The sequence below is a fragment of the Muntiacus reevesi genome, chromosome 6 (assembly GCF_963930625.1).
Source record: "Muntiacus reevesi chromosome 6, mMunRee1.1, whole genome shotgun sequence".
Lineage (NCBI taxonomy): Eukaryota > Metazoa > Chordata > Mammalia > Artiodactyla > Cervidae > Muntiacus > Muntiacus reevesi.
In genome coordinates this window covers 49,751,449-49,774,387 of record NC_089254.1, presented here as the reverse complement: position 1 = coordinate 49,774,387, position 22,939 = coordinate 49,751,449, and the positions used below count along the sequence as shown (strand labels likewise).

The 22,939-nt window shown below is 35.6% G+C and overlaps 1 protein-coding gene across 2 annotated transcripts in view; it reads right to left on the bottom strand.

Moving 5' to 3' along the window:
• Positions 1 to 22,939, bottom strand: part of TFEC (transcription factor EC) — a 99,343-nt gene that overhangs the window by 64,709 nt on the left and 11,695 nt on the right. For both annotated transcript variants that reach the window (XM_065939604.1, XM_065939605.1), the window contains exon 2: positions 4,440 to 4,691. In XM_065939604.1, the coding sequence (XP_065795676.1) occupies positions 4,440 to 4,619 (180 nt within the window). In that variant the 5' untranslated portion in view covers positions 4,620 to 4,691. The remainder of the gene's footprint in view (positions 1 to 4,439; positions 4,692 to 22,939) is intronic.

Here is a 22,939-nt window from a genome sequence, read left to right as displayed (position 1 = left end):
GTTGAAGCTACCAAACAACCAGAAAGCAACTAATAACATTTTGTTGTAGGAAGACCTTACAGCTTCCTAGGTGATGCAGTGATAAAACGTCTGCCTGCCAAGGCAGTAGATGCAAGAGACACATGTTCGATCCCTGGGCCAGAAAGATCCCTCGGAGTAGAAAACTGCGCTTCATTCCAGTATTCTTGCCTGGAAAATTCCATGGACAGAGGAACCTGATGGGCTACAGTCCAGGAGGTTGCGAAGAGTCAGACATGACTGAACACAACCACACACAAGCCCTTACCTATCAGTAATCGTTTTAAATATAAACAGATTAAATTATCCAATTCAAAGACATAGTGTGAATGAGTGGATTTAAAAAAAAAGATTCAACAACCTCTGTCTCTGGGAGACTTACTTTCACTGTAAGGACAGAGATTGAGAGTGAAGGGATGGAAAAAGACATTTCAAACAATGGTAACTAAAAGAAAGCAGGAATAGTTTACATTGATTACATCAGACAAAACAGACAAAACTAAAAATGGCCAAAAAAAAAAAAAAGAGAGAGAGAGAGACAAGGAAAGTCATTATATAAAAGTAAAGGGGTCAACACATCAAACTGATATAACAATTTATGAGTCCAACATTAGAACATATAAATATATAAAGCAACAACTAACAGAGCTAATGAGAAAAATAAACAGCAATTATAAACAATAATGATGGAAGACTTTTTACCACTCTCAACAATGGATAGATTATCCACACAGAGAATCAATAAGGAAACGGTAGATTTGAACAAATTCAAAGGATCATAAAGGGCAACACAGAACAACTATATTTTTCAAAAAACTGTGAAACCTAGAAGAAATGGAAAAATACTTAGAAGCATAAAACTTATTAAGACTGAATCAGGAAGAAGCAGAAAATCTGAATATACGAAGTACTAGTGGAGATTGAATTAAATTAGTAATAAAAAAATCCCCCAATGAGAAAAACCCAGGACCAGGTGACTTTTTCTGGTGAATTTTACCAAACATTTCAAGAAGAATTAACACCAATCCTTCTCAAAGTCTTCCCAAAAAATCAAAGAGGAGGGAACACTTTCAAACTGATTTTATGAGGCCAGCATTGTCCTGATACTAAAATCAGAAAATGAGATTACTAAAAAAGAAAGCTATAGGCCAATATCCCTGATGACTATAGATGCAAAAGTTCTCAATAAGATACTAGCAAGCTAAACTCAGCACATATTAAAAGCATAATTCGTCAGTGATCAATCTATGGAAAAGGGAAAAAAAGTTTGCAAACCATACATCTGATAAGGAGTTAATAACCAATACCTATAGAAAAGCTCCTACAACAACAATAAAAATGCAATTAAAAAAATGAGAGAAGGACCTGAATATATATTTCTCCAAAGAAAATAAACAAAAGGCCAACAGGTACATGAAAAGATGCTTAACATCATTAGTTATTAGGGGAATGCAAATTCAAACCACAATAAGATATCACCTTATACCTATGAGACTAGCAATCACAAAAAGATAAAATAATAATGCTGACCAGGATGTGGAAAAAAGGTTTCCTTTTTATGATATTGGGGAGATTGTAAATTGATACAGCTACTATAGAAAACAGTATTCAGGATCCAGAAAAAATTAAAAATAGAACTACCATATGATACCAAAATTCCACTCCTGGGAATATACCCAAAGCTGATAAAAACAATACTTTGAAAAGATATCTGCGGTCCCATGTTCATAGTATTTACAAAACCAAGATATGAAAGCAACCTGTGTCCACCCATCAGTGAATGGCTAAAGAAACTAAATATATAAATAAGAATGCTATTTAGGCATGAAAAAACAAGGAAATCTTATCATTGGCAACAACTAGAATAGGCCTTGAGGGCATTATGCCAAGTGAAATAAGTCAGACAAAGACAGACAAATAGTGTATGATATCACTTATATATGGATTATAAAACAAAAAACAAAAAAACCTCATAGAAAAAGAGATCATACTTGTGGCTACCAGAAGTGGGGTGGAGGAATGTGGTATGGAATTGGAGAAAGGTGATCACAAGATACAAACTAAAATTACAGGATAAATAACTACTAGGGATATAATGTACTACAATGCAACAACTATATTTAACAATGTTATATGATATACAGGAAAGTTTTCAATCCTCTTTTTCTTTTATTGTGTCTACATGACAAGATGGATGTTAACTGAATCTATTGTGGTAATCATTTCACAATATATGCAAATTAGATCATCATTCTATATGCCTCAAATGTACAGTTATTATGTCAATTATTCCTCAATAAAAAATAATTTAAAGTAATCATAGAAATGAAAGATCACAGAAGGTCCCTACAACCCACCCAGAAAATGTGAGTATCAAAAGAACTCTTCAAGCTGTAGAAATGTTAGTAAGAGAGGTTAAGGATTGAGACCCCACAACTAGTAAGTAGTGGTTTTAACCTCATGCTGTCTGACTGTAAAGACTGCACACTTTCTGCTTTGTGACAAGAACTCCTAGAACTAATCAAAGAATATCAGCAAATGGCAAAAAAGTAGGATGTATCGTAGCTACTAAAGACAGCAAAGCTGGAATTGATGGCAGTATGTGAAAATGTGTCCATGATAAATTAAATTAAAAAACACACACATTAAAACTATAACGGATGAAATAAAACTATGATTAACTGAACATTAATGACAGAAGAGCTTTTTAATACACAGCTAAAGAAAAATGGTTAAAAATTTAGAAAATGTTTATCTGCAGCCAGCATGCATGTTGTCCCTAGACCATTACACATATTGAAGCTTTCAACCCTTCCCAGCCATGCAACTAGTTTTGACTGACACCACATAAAGGACCCCTAAGATCAGGTAAAATTCCCTTATAATGTACAAGCTTATTATAAAATGAAAGCTGTGTTCCTAAGAAATAAAACTGCTTCCTAAGAAAATTAACATATGTTACTCATCCTTTCTCATTTTTTAGAAAACATATTTTACAACACAGAGTACTAACCGCTATATGATCACAGCATCATATTTCATAAGATACATACTCTGATTATTTTCTGGGTTTTGCCTAGAATAGACAGACATATGTATATCTTTTGGTATTTGTTTTTTCCTTTGTAAATCAACCTTCCACAAAAGAGAAAACTTTGAAAGAAGGTGGTTATAAGACAATTTGTATTGGGTGAGTTTTAATATTTACTGTACAGATGAACAGATGATTCTCATCTTATATATATTTTTATGATCTTCATAGAGTGAATAGAGAATCTAGTTCTACATGTTTTTTTGGAAAATTCTTTTTATATTTGTTACTGAAAAGTTTAAGTAAATATACATGTAGAGATTTATAATCAGTTTTGGATTTTAACTAGTCCTGTTTTGTGAGTGCTTTATATTTTATTAAACAATCTACTAGATCCTTCCTCTTTTCGCTTTTCTAGATTAACATAAAATTTGCAAAAGAAAATTTTCCTCTATCATTTGGAATTTAAATACTGAGATACTGAGTATTATTCTTTTGCACCTGGAGACTATAAACTTCCCTTAAAAGCAGTGACCTGAATTCAGTAAAAATCACTGAAAAAAAAAATCACTGGAAAAAAAAAAAAAAAAAAGGAATGTAGATTGGGAGATTAAATCTAGGAGCAAATAGGATCATGGCTTCATCTAACTAATAAAATGGAAAAAAGAAAAGAATAGAAAACTCAGTTATTGCTGTAGGCTTTCTACATTGAAATATTAAAGGAAGTCTTTTTCCCAGTTCTAGTTCTTTCCCACTTCTACTGATTTATCAGGATTTTTTTAAGGTCCATTTACAAGCAAGTTACAATAATTATGAACTCCACAAAGCTAGACACTCATTCATTTTATATCTTCAGCACCTCAAGTTTTCTCTTACTTAGTAAATGAAAAGCAAGTATTTGTTGAAAATAGAAAGGAATGAATAATCAATAATTAAAAATTCAGATATAATACTATAAAATATTAAGTGCAAGAAGACTATTAGTCTCATTCTGATAAACATTTCTAAAGTAAATTTTTACTATTATTTAAATTCCACTTGTTTCATTTTAATGGGCACTTAATGTAACTGTTGACAAATGTTTAACTAAAACTATCAGAAAACCAGTACAATTAAAGCTAAATATTCTTAACATAAATTACTGATAGAACATATTTTGACTCACATTGATACAAAACTGAAATGAAAATTTTAAAATGAATTGCTATATTTCATGTAAAACAATTATTATGGAAATAACTAATTATAAAAATTGATAAATTAAGACAACCTTTTTGTTAAATAAATTTGCATATAGAATGTTTACTATAAAAATATTGACTTCAATTTCTCGAAGTGTTTTTTTTTTTCAAGAAACTATATATTTTCATAAGTCAGTCATTAGACATACATGCCATTCTGTATTGTCATCTTCTTTGCCAAGAGTTAGCAACTTGGTGAGTGGATTTCCAGCGAGACCAAGGTCACTCTTGGGAGACGGGTGTCCATGCTGCACCAGGAGTTCACTGCTTGGCGTTGGAAGATGTGACCGTTTAAAAGTCTGGTTGAGAATTTGGTGGTCAAGGGTCATGAAGGGTTTTACTTGCTGTTGCTGAGCCTTCTGTAGCTGAGTCCTTGCAGGATTTTCCAAGTGTGCTGGGACCTACCAATAGAACACAAACAAAAGCAATGTGCAGCATCATCTGGTAAAGGAGTTTCACTTTTGACAACTGAATTATGACAGTAAACACTATAATGTCCAGTTTCTTTCTTATTTATGGTCTATACATCTATCATAATTTACATAAAATATTAATGGATTATAGTTTTAAGGAATAATTTAAACTTTACTAAAATATTTTAGTAAATAGTCAAGGGATTAGATCTGATATGCAGAGTGCCTGATGAACTATGGATGGAAGTTCATGACACTCTACAGGAGGCAGGGATCAAGACCATCCCCAAGGAAAAGAAATGCAAAAAGGCAAAATGGTTGTCTGAGGAGGCCTTACAAATAGCTGGGAAGCAAAGAGAAGTGAAAAGATAGCAGAGAAGAGAAATAGAAGAGAAGTGAAAGGCAAAGGAGGAAAGGAAAGATATACTCATTTGAATGCAGAGTTCCAAAGAATAGCAAGGAGAGACAAGAAAGCCTTTCTCAGCAATCAATGCAAAGAAATACAGGAAAACAATAGAATGGAAAAGTCTAGAGATCTCTTCAAGAAAGTAGAGATACCAAGGGAACATTTCAAGCAAAGATGGACTCAATAAAGGACAGAAATGGTATGGACCTAACAGAAGCAGAAGATGTTAAGAAGAGGTGGCTAGAATACACAGAAGAACTATACAAAAAAGATCTTCATGACCCAGATAATTATGCTGGTGTGATCAGACATTCTGGAATGCGAAGTCAAGTGGGCCTTAGGAAGCATCACTACAAACAAAGCTAGGAGAGGTGATGGAATTCAGGTTAAGCTATTTTAAATCCTAAAATATGATGCTGTGAAAATGTTGCACTCAATATGCCAGCAACTCTGGAAAGCTCCGCAGTGGTCACAGGACTGGAAAAGGTGGTTTTCATTCCAATCCCTAAGAAAGGCAATGCCAAAGAATGCTCAAACTACCACAAGTTACACTCATCTCACACGCTAGCAAAGTAATGCTCAAAATTCTCCAAGTCAGGCTTCAGCAATACGTGAACTGTGAACTTCCAGATGTTCAAGCTGAATTTAGAAAAGGCAGAGGAACCAGAGATCAAATTGCCAACATCTGCTGGATCATCGAAAAAGCAAGAGTGTTCCAGAAAAACATCTATTTCTGCTTTATTGACTATGCCAAAGCCTTTTACTGTGTGGATCACCACAAACTCTGGAAAATTCTTCAAGAGATGGGAATACAGACTACCTGACGTGCCTCCTGAGAAATCTGTATGCAGATCAAGAAGCAACAGTTAGAACTGGACATGGAACAACAGATTGGTTTCAAATTGGGAAAGGAGTATGTCAAGGCTACATATTGTCACTCTGTTTATTTAACTTATATGCAGAGTACATACATCATGAGAAACGCTGGGCTGGATGAAGCACAAGCTGGAATCGATATTGCCAGGAGAAATATCAATAACCTCAGATATACAGACGACATAGCCCTTATGGCAGAAAGCGAAGAAGAACTAAAGAGCCTCTTGATGAAGATGAAACAGGAGAGTGAAAAAGTTGGCTTAAAGCTCAACAATCAAAAACAAAGTTCATGGCATCCAACCCATCACTTCATGGCAAAATAGATGGGGTAACAATGTAAACAGTGAGAGACTTTATTTTGGGGGGCTATAGAATCTCTGCAGATGGTGACTGCAGCCATGAATTTAAAAGACATTTATTCCTTGGAAGAAAAACTGGGACCAACCTAGACAGCATATTAAAAAATAGAGACATTACTTTACCAACAAAGGTTCATCTAGTCAAAGCTTAGGTTTTCCCAGTAGTTACGTATGGATGTGAGAGTTGGACTATAAAGAAAGCTGAACACCGAAGAATTGATGCTTTTGAACTGTGGTGTTGGAGAAGACTCTTGAGAGTCCGTTGGACTGCAAGATCAAGCCAGCCCATCCTAAAGGAAATCAGTCCTGACTATCCATTGGAAGGACTGATGCTGAAGCAGAAACTCCAATACTTTGGCCACCTGATATGAAGAACTGACTCATTGGAAAAGACCCTGATGCTGGTTTGATGCTGATTGAAGGCGGGAGGAGAAGGGGACAACAGAGGATGAGATCATTGGATGGCCTCACCAACTTGATGGACATGAGTTTGAGTCAACTCTGGGAGTTGGTGATGGACAGAGAGGCCTGGAGTGCTGCAGTCCACAAGGTTGCAAAGAGTCAGACACCACTGAGTGACTGAACTGAACTGAAAATATTTTAAATGTTAACCAACTGTTTAAGAATATCCCTTAAAGTAACATGCAACTGGTACCTAACCTGGAATAAATATATAGGCAGCAAAAGTTCTTGAGGATCTGGTAAGAATGACTAAAATAATGAAAGGAATATACAGCTAATTCACTATTATTAGGGATTTTTATACAATATATATCTCCAGACTCCTTTATATTATATATAAATATTATTTTTAATATAATTATAATTTTTTAAATTAAAAGTTTAAGAAATTATCCATGAAGGAACAGAGACTAGAAATAAATACACTAAATATTGTCTGATACTTTATGGGTGATGTAAACCTAGGTGATTTTTTTTCAATTTTCTATATTTTCAAGGTTTTGATACTGAGTTCATTTTCAGCTTTAAAAAAATCTTAATTTTAAACCCTTCTGTATTCTCACTTTATAATAACAATACTTTATTAAAGTCATTATGAATTGGCAGAAAAGCAATCAGAGAAAAATCTAAGTAGTGTCATGTGCCAACTAAGCAACTATCCAGTAATTTGAAATTCCTCTTTCAAAACATAAACTTAACATTCTGGGCATCTTCAGTCTAATTATCAAAGTTAATGACATACCATTATTTGTATAAGGACAACTTTAAGTATTTTAAGCTTTCCCTTTAAAAGCCTCTGAAAATAGGATGCCCAGCACTCCCCGTTATATTTACTATGCTGCAGTATGACTTCTAATACATTTTCCTCAAGTGGCCTATATATAACCCTATTTAATATTTCCCTCATGTTAAACAACAGTAAAGATTCCTGTACAGTGCTTATTTTTCCTTTTATTTCAGTTATACAATCTACTCCTTAAATCCCTTAACATGCATTAGCTCAGATAAATAGCCTTTACAAAGGATTTTGCATTTAAATTAGCTGGTTTGGGTTACAATATTGTAGTAGTTACTTCAGTTTAATTCTGTTGTGCTGACATTTTTAGCATTATTTTAATTGTAGTACCATAAAATAATTTTTCAGTCATATAAAAAAGATTAAGATTGGCAATAAAGATTACACATATTACTAATTATATTGCTATGAGCTTTAAGTTGTAAAATAACATTTCATTAAAATGCCAGTGGTAATTTTTTAGAGTAGCTACTTAGATTATTCTACAGTTTTAAATTAATCCTTCTTAATCCACACACATCTACAAAACATACATTATAAATAGCATTTTCAGATTCACAAATCTGATTGATTTTCACACAATGTAAATGAATGCTACAGAACACTGTATATTTTTCTAAGAAAAGTATGTTAAATCAGAATATACAACTTTCATTAACTAATTTATTTTTTGCTGTTCATTCACTGATGCTAAAAGCATCATTAGAGTACTTATTGCATTTTGTGTTACATCCGGAGACCATGGGATGTCATAGTTGTGACCCCAGGGCTCTAGAAATTTGCAATATACTTGGGCAATATTAATATCAACTACAGCAAAAGTGATAATAATGATAAATATAGAAATATGAAACAAGTATCAAGCACTCTGCTAAGCATTTTGTACATATTATTTCATTTACTTCTTGTTACAATCTTAGGAGATAGATATCCATAGTATCTACATTACACCATATAAAGGAAGACACTAGGACTTAGAGAGGTTAAATGGTATGGCTGTCATCATTCCACTAGCAAGGGAAGGAATGGGAATACAGGGTCTGGCTTCCTAAACACTACGGGATATTGGTTCCTGACTGAAATTACTGGAACACAAAGCAAAAAGCTCAGTAACGTATTGTCGTTGTTGTTGTTTACTTGCTAAGTCTGACTCTTTTGTGACCCCATGGACTGTAGCCTTCCAGGTTCCTCTGTCCATGGGATTTCCCAGACAAAAATACTAAAGTAGGTTGCCATTTCCTTCTTCGGGGGAATCTTCCAGGCCCAAGATTGAACCCACGCCTCCCACTTGGCAGGCAGATTCTTTACCACTGAGCCACCGGGGACATAAACCAATATCAGAGTTTCAAAGTCTTCACCTGTAAGGCCAGAGCAGTTGCAGATTGTGAATTTGTTCTTTAGGTTATCAAAGAGATTAAGACCACCCAGATGTAAGAAAGTTTTGCTCTTAAAAATAATAAGTAAAGCATATCTCTTGAACTCTGAATTATGTCTCAACATTATTTCTCTGGAATGCTGTTACTGCAAACTAAAAATAATGATCAGCTTAAGTTCAAGACTTTGTCTATGTGAAGAAATCTGTTTTATTTCATTTAAAAGGATTTATTTACTTAATTTCTCCCTATTTTCCGAAACATTATAAATAAATATGAGCTGTAAATGTGGTGTGGAGTAGGGAAAGGCAACCCATTCCAGTATTCTTGTCTGGAAAATTCTATGGCCAGAGGAGCCTGGTGGACTATAGTCCATGGGGTCACAAAGAGTTGGACATGACTGAGCAACTGAGCATACACACATGTAAATGTGGTGAAAGGTATTTACACCATTAGATGTAATGGGCTGAAGATTAATATTGCAGCTGAGTACCAAATTTACCCATGAGCATCCTGAAAACAAAGGAAAAAGGAAAATTATTAAAACATATTAGGTGGAAACTTCTGGAATCACAGATACTTGACCATTTTGATCTGCAAAATGTCTGCTCCATATTGTTGTTTAGTTGTTTCCAACTCTTTGCAGCCCCATGGACTGCAGCACACCAGGCTTCCCTGTCCTTCACCATCTCCCAGAGCTTGATCAAACTCATGTCCATTGAGTCGGTGATGCCATTTAACCATCATGTCCTCTGTCATCCCCTTTTCCTCCTGCCTTCAATCTTTCAGGCATCAGGGCCTTTTCCAATAAGTCAGTTCTTCGCCTCAGGTGGCCAAAGTATTGGAGCTTCAATTTTAAGCATCAGTCCCTGCAATGGATATTCAGGATTGTTTTCCTTTAGGATTGACTGGTTTGATTTCCTTGCAGTCCAAGGGACTCTCGAGAGTTTTCTCCAACACCACAGTTCAAAAGCATCAATTCTTAAGCACTCAGCCTTTTTTATTGTCCAGTTCTCACATCTATACATGACTACTGGAAAAACCATAGTTTTGACTACACAGACTTTTGTAGGCAAAGTAATGTCTCTGCTTTTTAATATGTTGTCTAGCTTTGTCAAAGCTTTTCTTCCAAGGAGTAAGCATCTTTAAATAGCATGGCTACAGTCACCACCTGCTAAGTGATTTTGGAGCCCAAGAAAATAAATTTTGTCACTGTTTCCATTGTCTCCCCATCTATTTCCCCTGAAGTGATGGGACCAGATGCCATGATCTTTGTTTTTCAAATATTGAGTTTTAAGCCAGCTTTTTCACTTTCCTCTTTCACTTTCATCAAGTGGCTCCTTGGTTCCTTTTGCTGTCTGCCTGAAGGGTGGTGTAATCTGCATATCTGAGGTTATTGATATTTCTCCCATCAATCTTTATTCTAGCTTGTGCTTCATCCAGCTGGGCATTTCACATGATGTACTCAGGATATAAGTTAAATAAGCAGGGTGACAATATTCAGCTTTGACATACTCCTTTCCCAATTTTTAACCAGTCCATTGTTCCATGTCTGGTTCTAACTGTGGCTTTGGGACCTGCATACAGGTTTCTCAGGAGGCAGATAAGGTGGTCTGGTATTCCTATCTCTTTATGAATTTTCCATGGTTATAATTCAGCCTAATGTATATTTCTTAAAAGTAATTAAATCATGCCAGCTCTGAGGGAAGACAAATATTTTTCAAAAAAATATCCAAGAATTTATAAACTAGATTTTTTTCATAAAAGACATAAATGATAAAATTCTAGTAGCATATTTGTAATGCATGCAGTGAAGTTCTTTACATGCCCAGATTTAAATATATATATGTATATGGACATATACATATTTATTTATTATCTTAAACTGAGTCATCCAGGAACAATCTGAAACTTGACTATGGGAGGTTTATTGGGGGTTGCTCTCAAAACCAGTTTTATAGTACAATGAGGGAAGCAGGATCAGATGGAAGCAAGTGTAATTCAGTCATGAAGGGGATAATGTTGGCCAAGCACCATAACATCCATCACATTTATTCTTAATCAAAAGCCCAAAGCATAAAATGAATCAGCTCAAGTGAAAGCCCAAACATAAAACTTTATACTGATCTGACTTGACCCTTAGATACCAGAGACCACACTTAGAGCAGGTGGAACAATGTTTTCCAAACCAATTTATACAGCAGACTTCATATTTAAGCACACTAATTTAGCCAGGATCAGCTGGTTAGATCATAACCCAATATCAATTATCTCAAGCTAGGCTTTTGATCAGAGAAGGCAATTGTACCCCACTCCAGTACTCTTGCTTGGAAAATCCCATGGACGGAGGAGCCTGGTGGGCTGCAATCCATGGGGTTGCTAAGAGTCAGACACGACTGAGCGACATCACTTTCACTGTTCACTTTCATGCATTGGAGAAGGAAATGGCAACCCACTCCAGTGTTCTTGCCTGGAGAATCCCAGGGATGGGGGAGCCTGGTGGGCTGCAGTCTATGGGGTCGCATAGAGTCGGACACGACTGAAGCAATTTAGCAGCAGCAGCAGGCTTTTGATAGAAATTATGTTTTTTTTTCCAGAAGTTCCATTATTTGGAGTTACAAAAATGAAACAGCTTAAAACATCCAATTTTTAAAATGTGTTTCAAATGTAGTTAAACTCTCACATCTAATAAAGAGATGTAGATCTTTTTAAAAAACTAGAAATGTATGTGTTGATATGCTATAAATATGCTTACATTCATTAATAAGGTAACCAAGGGAATATACTTAATGGGTCAACTGAAATATTTTTTTTTTAATTAGAAATACACCGATTCCTTCAAGTATAAGAGGCTAAAGAAGTTGGTTAAGAAGAGAAAAAAAAAAAAAAAAACATTATTCTGGTTGTAGAAAATACAACCACTGGAGAATCACAAATGCAAAATGTTTATGTGTTTATGTTTTTTTAAATTTCTATTCCTATATTTAGACTAGAATAGATGCAGGAAAATTCTGATTATTGAGAGAATGATGGAAATCCTTGAGCAAGCAGGCCAATACTACCGACAAAAAGTCAGATATTCTCTGACACAGCAGAAGATGATGAAGAAAATCTGGTACCTGAGGTTTTTTTTAAATTGCAGAGTTTAGATCAGTCTTGGATGGTTTCACCTATATAAGTCAGTAAATATTAAGTTAGAAATTAAAACTAACAAAGTGTTACGTGGCCCTATTTGTGTTTGTATTTAAAATCTCCTGGTAGGTAGTAGAGCTGTGGAGAAATACAGGCCAGGCAAGCAGTTCTGGCTAGAAGGGCTCTCTCTGTTCCTGTGAGGAGGCATTCTTATTCTCACATAGTGGTTTTCAAATTATGCTTTTAAATACATGAATTATCCCAATTTACATTTCATTGTTCTACACTATAGCCTCTTGACTTAGTCCTCAGATAAATTCCAGATCCTATCTAGTGGATGGCAACAGGAAGGGTATTTTGTGGGAGGAAATTTTAGAAACAATTGGGTGCGTAGCTGTACAAAAAAACAAAAACTGCGAGGACTTCACCAACCCTGTGATTCTCTGTCTAAGATATTGTCTACTTGTATCATATATTCTTAACTATTGGGACAAATCATATAAGAACTTTTAAACGTAACTCATATTTATGCAAATATATATGATAGCCTCCTTTAAAAGGTATCTTTTTATAGAGAAATTATAAGATAATTATAAAAGCCATCAGCTAATTCTTTCAACATTCACTCAGCAAACATTTAATGAGAGTGTGCTCTTTGTTAAAGCCAGTCCCAAGGGAAAATCATTCCTTTCCAGAAAGCAGGTCTGTGACCCATGCGTCACCATCCACCTGGAGACCACTTATCTTAACTGAGGGCACAGAACCTGGGAGATGAAACACCTTCTGGGTACTGGCCTTTTGAAATTCAAAACTAAAAAGTGGTGGCAAACATCACACAAGCAATTGTCTCAATAACAAGGCATTTTATCATCATTAATTTGACTCACAAAAAAAAAGAAAAAAACAATCAGGCAAGATTGTCTGCAAAAACAGAAACAGAAACATACTCAGCAAGAAATATATTTATTTTATACATATTTACTATTCAGTCATAGTAAATAAAAACACACATACTACCACCACACACACACACACACAAGCATGTATATATACACATAAGAAAGCAAGACAGACAATCTCATTCACTACAACATGACGGTACTTATTTAGTTTTGCTAATTTTGTACTAAGATTGAATTTAATAAATGAAGTAAAAGCTTGGATTTCATAAGTGAGTAATAGGTAACTATTAATTATGTTCCCAGTAGCAGAGGTATATAAGAAGAAATCTATTTTGGGGAGCTTATGAATCTACTACCTCCTAGATACCTACTCATAAAAGCCACATGACATTTGTTAATATTCTGTGGCAAAGATTAATAACTCATTTCTTCAAATCTTACTTTCTTCACAGCAGACTTTGGATATGATATACCCATAAATCTCATCTTGACTAAACCTAAAATTATACAGTCGAGCTTGTCTGATTGAGATATAACTGTTGAACAAAGTAGGCTGGGTTCATCAAAAGTTTTACTTAGATTTCTGAATAGCTGTCAGCATATTTCAGCTGAACATTATATAATCCAAAGCTATTTAATGGATAATAATATAAAATGTGATTGTAACATATTCCTTCACTCCCAATCATTTGAATTTGGATAATTCCAATGGTGTGTCTTTAGAAGAGGCCCACACTTAAGAGATTTAAAGTGGAATGAATATTATTAAGCAGAGTTTTCCTAATTCAATAGTATTCTAGCAGCAAAAAATGCTTGCACTCCACAAGCCCTCATATTTTTACGGTAAAGTATTAGTTTCCCTAACAACTCCTTCTAGCTCCATCTATACTTGCATTGATTTACTTTATGTTAGCATCTCAGGAAAATTACATTTTGTATCCCAGCTGGCGCTAGTGGTAAAGAATCCTCCTGCCAGTGCAAGAGACATAAAAGACTCAGATTCGATCCTTGAGTACAGAAGATCCCCTGGAGGAGGGAATGGCAACCCACTTCAATATTCTTGCCTGGAGGATACAAACGGACAGAGAGGACTGGCGAGCTAAGTCCATAGGGTTGCAATGAGTTAGAAACGACTGAAGTGACTTAGCAGGCACACATGCATATATCTTTAAAAGAATTAGAACAAATGCCAGAAGTGACTGTGGTTTATCTGTTTTTTAAGAATATGTGTATTTAGAAGTTCAGAGCAATAACTATCAACTAAGAATCACATCAGACACTGACCACTTCCCACTGACTTCAAAATGACACAAAAGCCACACACACACATTAAAGTCACCTGGCAATATCATCAATAACTGAAACAAGTTAATATGAAAAATGCAGATAACTTAAGCCATAATGTTTTAAAATATATATGACATTGCATTTACAGGCTTAGCATTCATTAATTCTACAAATATTTGAGTTCCTACTACACATCAGGTTTTACACTACTGTGATAAGCTCTGGGGATGTAATTATGAACAAAATAGATATAACCCAGTATTCAGAGTTCACAGTCTACTAGAAGAGACAGATAATTAAAATATAATTATAATACAATGGGATAAATCCTATGAAAGTAAAAGGTGTCACAAAATCAAGCAGAAGGTCCTAAATAAAAATGGGAATAAATCATTCAAATGATAGTTTCTGCTATTAATTTCACTGATTCATTCACTTAATAAATATGTATATGCCTATATAGAGTGCCAGTTGTGTAGAAACAATGGTGAGCAAATTGAAACATGGTCCCACTTCTCATGAAGTTTATGAACAGGTGGAAGAGACAGATTTTAATCTGTAGTTTCAAGTACAGAGGGGCAGGAGAGGCATACATGACTATGATCCTGTAGAAAAAGATCATCTAGACAAAAGTTAGGGACAACTTCCCTAAAGAAGGAATGGTAGGGTTGGATCTGATGGTTGAGCCAGAAGGAAAGAAAACAAAAGAAAACAAAACATTCCATGGAGATAAAGAAGCATGTGGGAAGACCCTGGTGGGAAGAAATAAGATGAGAAAAATGCAGTGAAAGGAGATGACATGAATAGAGCAGAGTGTGATATAAGGCTGGGAAGATCAGTAGGGCCAGTTCATCAATTCATGCAGTATAAAGATAATTTATTTTCTTTATCACAAGAAAGATGGCAGTAGCAGTTAAATGGGTTGAATTTTAGAGGGGCAAAATATGAGAATCTAGGAGAGAAAAAAGGTCTGCTTGAATTAGGGTCATGTGATAAGGGTTGTCAGTCACATGGAAACAAGTATATGGAGTCAAGAGATGTTTAGAAATGGATTAAGAAACGACATCTGAGGTTCTGGCTTAAGTGACTGAATAGTAGTGATGCTTCTCACAGAGAAGACTGGGTTTTTTGAGGGCGACAAAGAATCATAAGTTTAGTTTTGGACACACTGAGTTTGTAGGTACCCAAGAAGGTACCCAAGAAGTTGCATATATGGGTCTGGAATTCAGAGGTAAGGTATGGGTTGTGAATAAAGTTACATAACATTTATGCTTAAGTGATAATCAAGATGATCTTTGGAGGATGTACAGAAGAGAAGATAAGACAGCCTAGTGTCAAAGATGGTGAACTCAGTGGGAAGACCCAGAGGGAGCGGGTAGAGAGGGAGGTGGGAGGGGGGATCGGGATGGGGAATATATGTAAATCCATGGCTAATTCAAGTCAATGTATGACAAAAACCACTACAATATTGTAAAGTAATTAGCCTCCAACTAATAAAAATAAATGGAAAAAAAAAAAGATGGTGAACTCACAAGTTCTAATTACACATAGGGAAATCTATTCTGTATCTAAACTTTTATTTTTCCCCTGGGTTCCATTAATTTCTTCCTCACATTTTGCAAAATGCTTATTTGAAGTTTGTGTGTGTGTTACATTGTCAGGTAAATCCTCTTTAAAGAAATAGTTATTAGTTTGCCCTATTTCCAAAATTATGCATTCAACCTCTTAATGTAGATACAGAGCTATTTTCCTAGTCCACTTGCACTATAGTTCTAGTATTCTCAGTTTCCCACCTCTTAACCACAATTCCAAAATCCAAAAAGTTCTAAAAGTGGGAGCTTTTTTAAGCTTGGCACAAACTCATTTGGTGGCAAAATCAAACCTGAAATGAAACAAGGCTATTTAAAGTCTTTCTTTAACCCTCTAACAGTAGATACTCAAATGCACAGTTGAAGGTACAATAGTGTTTGATTATGGGATGCTGTTTTGGACTCTGGAGGCTGTGGTGGAATATAGTATCATAAATAAATACTCAGTTGGGCCTCTGCAATTATTTTCTAAAACATCAGTACTATATTTAACTATTTTATTTTCAGAAATGACAGTGTATCAAAAATTAAAATTAAGCATATTCTCTCTTGAAGAAATAATAGATGAGGAAATGTTCTTTCCAATTCAATAAACCAACTGAATAAATGGTGCTTCCCTGGTGGCTCAGACCCTGCCTGCAGTGCAGGAGACTCGGGTTTGATCCCCGGGTCAGGAAGATCCTCTGGAGAAGGGAAATGGCAAACCACTCCAGTACTCTTGCCTGGAAAATTCCATGGTTGGAGGAGCCTGGTTGGCTACAGTCCATGGGGTCGCAAAGAGTCGGACATGACTGAGTGACTTCACTTTCTTTCTTTCTTTTTTCTTTCTTTCTTTCGTTTTCTCTTGGAGAAATAATAGATAAGGAAATGTTCTTTCCAATTCAATAAACCAACTAAATAAATGAAAGATGTATTCTTCCCTTAATAGGAAAGAATTGTTCAGTTATAACATTTTATTTTGATACTATTAGACATTTAGGCTTAGTGTTTATGGCTATATTTAAGTAAGTCAATACTCCAGTTTATATTCTTTTTAGGAGTTTCTCATGCAATTTAATTTTTTCATGTAAATGTGAAAATATACAAGTTAATTATTTAAGCTAGATTCAGTAAAATAAGTTTTAGATTATTAAAAAAATTATCTAAATTCATTAAGGTCTAAACATTGATATATATTAATAAAACTTCTATAAAACAAAAGACATTTTTCTTCAGAAATCAACCATTGTATTTAGATGAAGTTTTATAATTCACAGTTACTTTCAACTTAAAACAAAGCTCTCATGTAATGCTTAAATGTACTATTTTTCATCCTCTGTATAGTGACATTTTGATATCATTTTCATTATGAAATTGTGAATGTTCTTTCAAGGATGCAGAAAGTAAAGGAGAAACAAGACTGACTTCTTTAAAAAATCACATTTCAAATAATCTTAGAAAGTCATCAATGCATTTTTAAAAAACATTTTACATGTTCTAAAATAGATCCAAAGTCATACACAGGAATATCTGGGACAAAAATCCAAACTTCCCTATAATACTTGCTATCTCTTATATCATTCTGCTACAAATGCATTATATTTCTTTTATTTTTAATATATGTTAATGGTACAATTTGGGATAACATCAATATACTGCCAACTTATACAGACCTTACAAAAGAAATTCACAGGCCACTTAATTTTTTAGACTAAAATAAGCAAACATGTATTTTTGTAAGAATAAAAGGACCATAAATGCTTATTCCTAAAAGGAAATTCTAAATAATTCAGATTGGTTTATATTGTCTTAGGCTTGAAAACTTTTTATATCCCTTATCTACTTTATGAGTTGATATATGGTCATCAATTAATGAAGTCATTTTTATCATAATAAAATGTCATCATTAGAACTGCAGTATTCTAGCCTAACCATTTTCTAAAGGATATGATTGGGGCATTTTAGATTGTTAAATATTAAAATAATCTAATTGAAAATGAGACTTTAAAATTATTCATTATGATTGACAAATGGCAGAAAATGACTTTGTTTCATAAGTACATTTCATCATTCAACTTTTGTAGATAATAACTAGTATTTCTGGAGAAAAAAAAAGTAAAATTTATCTTGTCTTTGTTTTACCTAACTAGTACATAGAATTATTTTTGGCTCTCTGGTTTAAAGGCACCTGTTACTACATTATTTACATAAAACAAATGCCCCAAGTAAATGTGTTCTCATGTGTGAAAGACCTTCAAACAAAGTTGTAGTTTTACTTTCCCTTTGTCACTGAAGAACAGTGCTCCTTTAGAACCAAAGGAATATAATTCCAACTTAAATTTTTTATGTTATAGTAAATATATAGCCATGAAATACTAATTTATTGAGAAGACTAATCACAGGACCTCATTGACTAGTTGAAAGCCCCAAAATGCGAAATAATAGTAGCCACAGTCACAAGTTGAATCAAACAAGTTGAATCAAACCAATAATTTAATTAAAGACTTTATCTTGATGAAAGTGAAAGAGGAGACTGAAAAAGTTGGCTTAAAACTCAACATTCAGAAAACTAAGATCATGGCATCTGGTCCCATCACTTCATGGCACATAGATGGGGAAACAATGGAAACAGTGAGAAACTTTATTTTCTTGGGCTCCAAAACCACTGTATATGGTGACTTCAGCCATGAAATTAAAAGACGCTTGCCCCTCAAAAGAAAAGCTCTGACCAACCTAGACAGCATATTAAAAAGCAGAGACATTGCTGTGCCCACAAGGTCCCTCTAGCTATGGTTTTTCCAGTAGTCATATACAGATGTGATAGTTGTACTGTAAAGAAAGCTAAGCATGGAAGAATTGATGCTTTCGAACTGTGGCTTTGGAAAAGACTCTTGAGAGTTCCTTGGACTGCAAGGAGATCCAGCCAGTCCATCCTAAGGAAGATCAGTCCTGGGTGTTCATTGGAAGGACTGACGGTGAAGCTGAAACTCCAATACTTTGGCCACTTGATGCAAAGAACTGACTCACTGGAAAAAACCCTGACGCTAGGAAAGATTGAAGGTGGGAGGGGAAGGGGAAAACAGAGGATGAGATGGTTGGATGGCATCACAGACTCAATGGACAAGAGTTTGAGTAAACTCCAGGAGTTGGTGGTGGACAGGGAAGCCTGGCGTGCTTCAGTCCTTGGGGTTACAAAGTTGGACATGACTGAGCAACTGAAGTGATCCTCATTTTATGGATAAAGAAACTGAAGCTCAAACAGGTTATCAGACTTACAATCACAAGGCAGAAAAGTGAATTTGACTTCACATCTTTTGATTAAAAGGAGGGTTTTCTTTCAATTACATGTTTTTTATTATCAGCATACCAGGATGGTAAAACTCCACCCCCAGCATTAGAAAAAATATTTCCCCTATCTGTATATGAATCAGTTGACTCTACTCTCTAATGTAAAAACTATTGGAGTTGCTTCCCCCTATTAGTTGAGTTGGCTTGATTCACTTTTAGTTTTGTCTTATTTTGTGTTTCACTTCATCTATCTTGTAATTACGATATGGCACAAGATCTAGGTTTTCCATACAAGTGGGACAATAATATAATCAAAATCTACCATCAGAAAATATGAATTCAAGAAGAGTGTTTCCTTTCTTAAGATGTTTTTTCCACTTCAGTCTCTAGACCTTTGTATTAAATATACACTATTCTGAAGAATCCTGGCCCTCTTATCTAGGAGAAATTTTATTTCCTTTATGTCATTTTACTGTTACCTTTCCTGTAAACACATTGCTTCTTTTTATAAGGGTAGGTGGGAAGGGAGCAGGTAGAAAAGCAAAAAAAAATATTCATTTTAGCTTGAGTTATTCTTAATAAATATCATGACTATTCTATTCAGTATCTTTAAACTTCTTGCTCTGGGATAAACTTAAGAAATCAAGGTACATGACATCTGGTCCCATCACTTCATGACAAAACAATGGAAACAGTGACAGACTTTATTTTCTTAGGCTCCAAAGTCACTGCAGATGGTGACTGCAGCCATGAAATTAAAAGACATTTGCACCTTGGAAGAAAAGCTATGATCAACCTAGACAGCATATTAAAAAGCAGAGATGTTACTTTGTCAACAAAAGTCCGACAGGTCAGAGCTATGGTTTTTCCAGTGGTCATGTATAGATGTGAGAGTTGGACTGTGAAGAAAGCTAAGTGCTGAAGAATTGATGCTTTTGAACTATGGTGTTGGAGAAGACTCTTGAGAGTCCCTTGGACTGCAAGGAGATCCAACCAGTCCATCCTAAAGGAGATCAGTCCTGGGTGTTCATTGGAAGGACTGATGCTGAAGCTGAAACTCCAATACTTTGGCCACCTGATGCAAAGAGCTGACTCATTTGAAAAGACCCTGATATTGGGAAAGATTAAAGGCAGGAGGAGAAGGGGGTGACTGAGGATGAGATGGTTAGATGGCATCACCGACTCAATGGACATGAGTTTGGGTAAACTCCGGGAGCTGGTGATGGGCAGGGAGGCCTGGTGGGCTGTGGTTCATGGGGTCGCAAAGAGTAAGACACGACTGAGTGACTGAACTGAACTGAGCTGATCAGAGGGCAGACAGACTGTAAAACACAATCACAGGAAACGAGCCAATCTAATCACATGGACCACAGCCTTGTCTAACTCAGTGAAACTATGAGCCATTCCGTGTAGGGTCACCCAAGACAGACAGGTCATGGTGGAGAATTCTGACAAAATATGGCCCACAGGAGAAGGGAGTGGCAAAGCACTTCAGTATTTTTGCCTTGAGAACCCCATGAACAGTATGAAAAGGCAAAAGATAAGACACTGAAAGATGAACTCCCCAGGTCAGTAGGTGCCCAATATATGCTATTGGAGTTCAGTGGAGAAATAACTCCAGAAAGAATGCAGAGATGGAGCCAAAGCAAAAACAACACCCAGCTGTGGATATGACTGGTGATAGAAGCAAGGTCCAATGCTGTAAAGAGCAATATTGCATAGGAACCTGGAATGTTAGGTCCATGAATCAGGGCAAATTGGAAGTGGTCAAACAGGAGATGGCAAGAGTGAACATTGACATTTTAGGAATCAGCAAACTAAAATGGACTGGAATGGGGGGATTTAACTCAGATGACCATTATATCTACTACTGTGGGCAAGAATCCCTTAGAAGAAATGGAGTATCCCTCATAGTCAACAAAAGAGTCCAAAATGCAGTACTTGGATGCAATCTCAAAAACGACAGAATGATCTTTCTTCATTTCCAAGGCAAATCATTCAATATCACAGTAATCCAAGTCTATGCCCCGACAATAATGCTGAAGAAGCTGAAGTTGAATGGTTCCATGAAGACCTACAAGACCTTTTAGGACTAACACCCCCAAAAGATGTCCTTTTAATTACAGGGGACTGGAATGCAAAAGTAAGAAATCAAGAAACACCTGGAGTAACAGGCAAATTTGGCCTTGGAGTACAGAATGAAGCAGGGCAAAGACTAATAGAGTTTTGCCAAGAGAACTCACGGGTCATAGCAAACACCCTCTTCCATCAACACAAGAGAAGATTCCACACATGGACATCACCAAATGGTCAACACCGAAATCAGACTGATTATATCCTTTGTAGCCAAAGATAGAGAAGTTCTATGCAATCAGCAAAAACAAGACCAGGAGCTGACTGTGGCTCAAATCATGAACTCCCCAAATCTAATATGTTTAATTTAAATGCTCCAATGGCAGAAGTTATAAAAGCAAAATATTGCTTTCTTACCTCCCTTCCTCCCTTCTTTTCTTTCTTCCTCAATATGATCTGAATATAGTATGTGTGCTTGATAAGTCACTTTAGTATAGGTGAGAACAGATGAAAATAGAAAACTAGGCAGAAGTCACCTCATAATCAGGAATAAACACCACCCTAAGCTTTGTACTGACCACCCTAGTGTGCCATACTGGACTTTTAGCAGGATAGTAAGATGATCAATTAGTATTTCATAAAAATCCCTTAGGCAAAAATACAGAGACTGGATTATTGAAAGACCAGGGCACAGGAGAATAATTGGGAGTTTTTAGTAATAGTCCAGGGCAGGAGACTAGAGGGCCCAAGTTATGGCAATAGAATTTGATATTTTAAAGATAGGTCATACTATCCTAATACAGAGGATAAAATTTTAAAAATATGTACAGGATTTCTTATTGATTTATACATGTGGTGAAGGAGAAGGAAGATTCACCTTGATGCTTCACCTATAATGCTTCCATCTGAAATGAGAAACAGTGGAGAAGATGACACTTATCAAAATAAAGAATAAATGTGGAGGCAAACAATTAGAAGGAAAGATGGTAACTTCAGTGTTGGACATAATGAAATCAGAGTGACTGTAAAGTATCCAAGAGGGAGGCCTAGTTAACAGTTAGATGTGTGCATTTATAGAAACAGACTTGGTGGCCATCTGAGAACAAATCACTGAGTCAGGGGTTTACTTAAAATCACACCAAACAAAGAATTACAATTAAAAAGACAGAAGCCAAGTAAAGGACCCTGAGAAACATGTAATGGGCAGGAAAGACTAGAGAAATCTCAAGAAGGTATGATGAAAATTAGGGTAGAATGATAGAACAAGGCCAAAGTAGGATAGAATTTCAAGGAAAATAAGTGGTTAATAGAGTCAAATGCCACAGGGATGAGCAAACAGAAAGAGCAGGAGACATTGCTTGTGTATTGGGATGATTTCCCTCAAGAGAATGATCTCAGGGTCTTAGTGGGAGTAGAAATCAGCCAGCTGGGACAGGAGGGGCACTGCAGTTGTAAATGAGGAGACCCTGGGGCTCAGCTCTCTTCTCCTCTCTCTCCACACTCTCCCCATGGAGGGTCTGTCTGTTCCCCCGCTTTACATAACGCCAATATGCTAATGACACCTAAATTTACATTTTTTTCCCAGAACTGTCTGTGAAGATGGAAACTGGGAAGCAGTGACTTGAGAAGTGAATCGGAGGTGACAAAAGACTCGGCACTAGGAGGCTTTTCCTCTTTCTCATGAACATAGATGATATAGTCTATTCCCTCAATT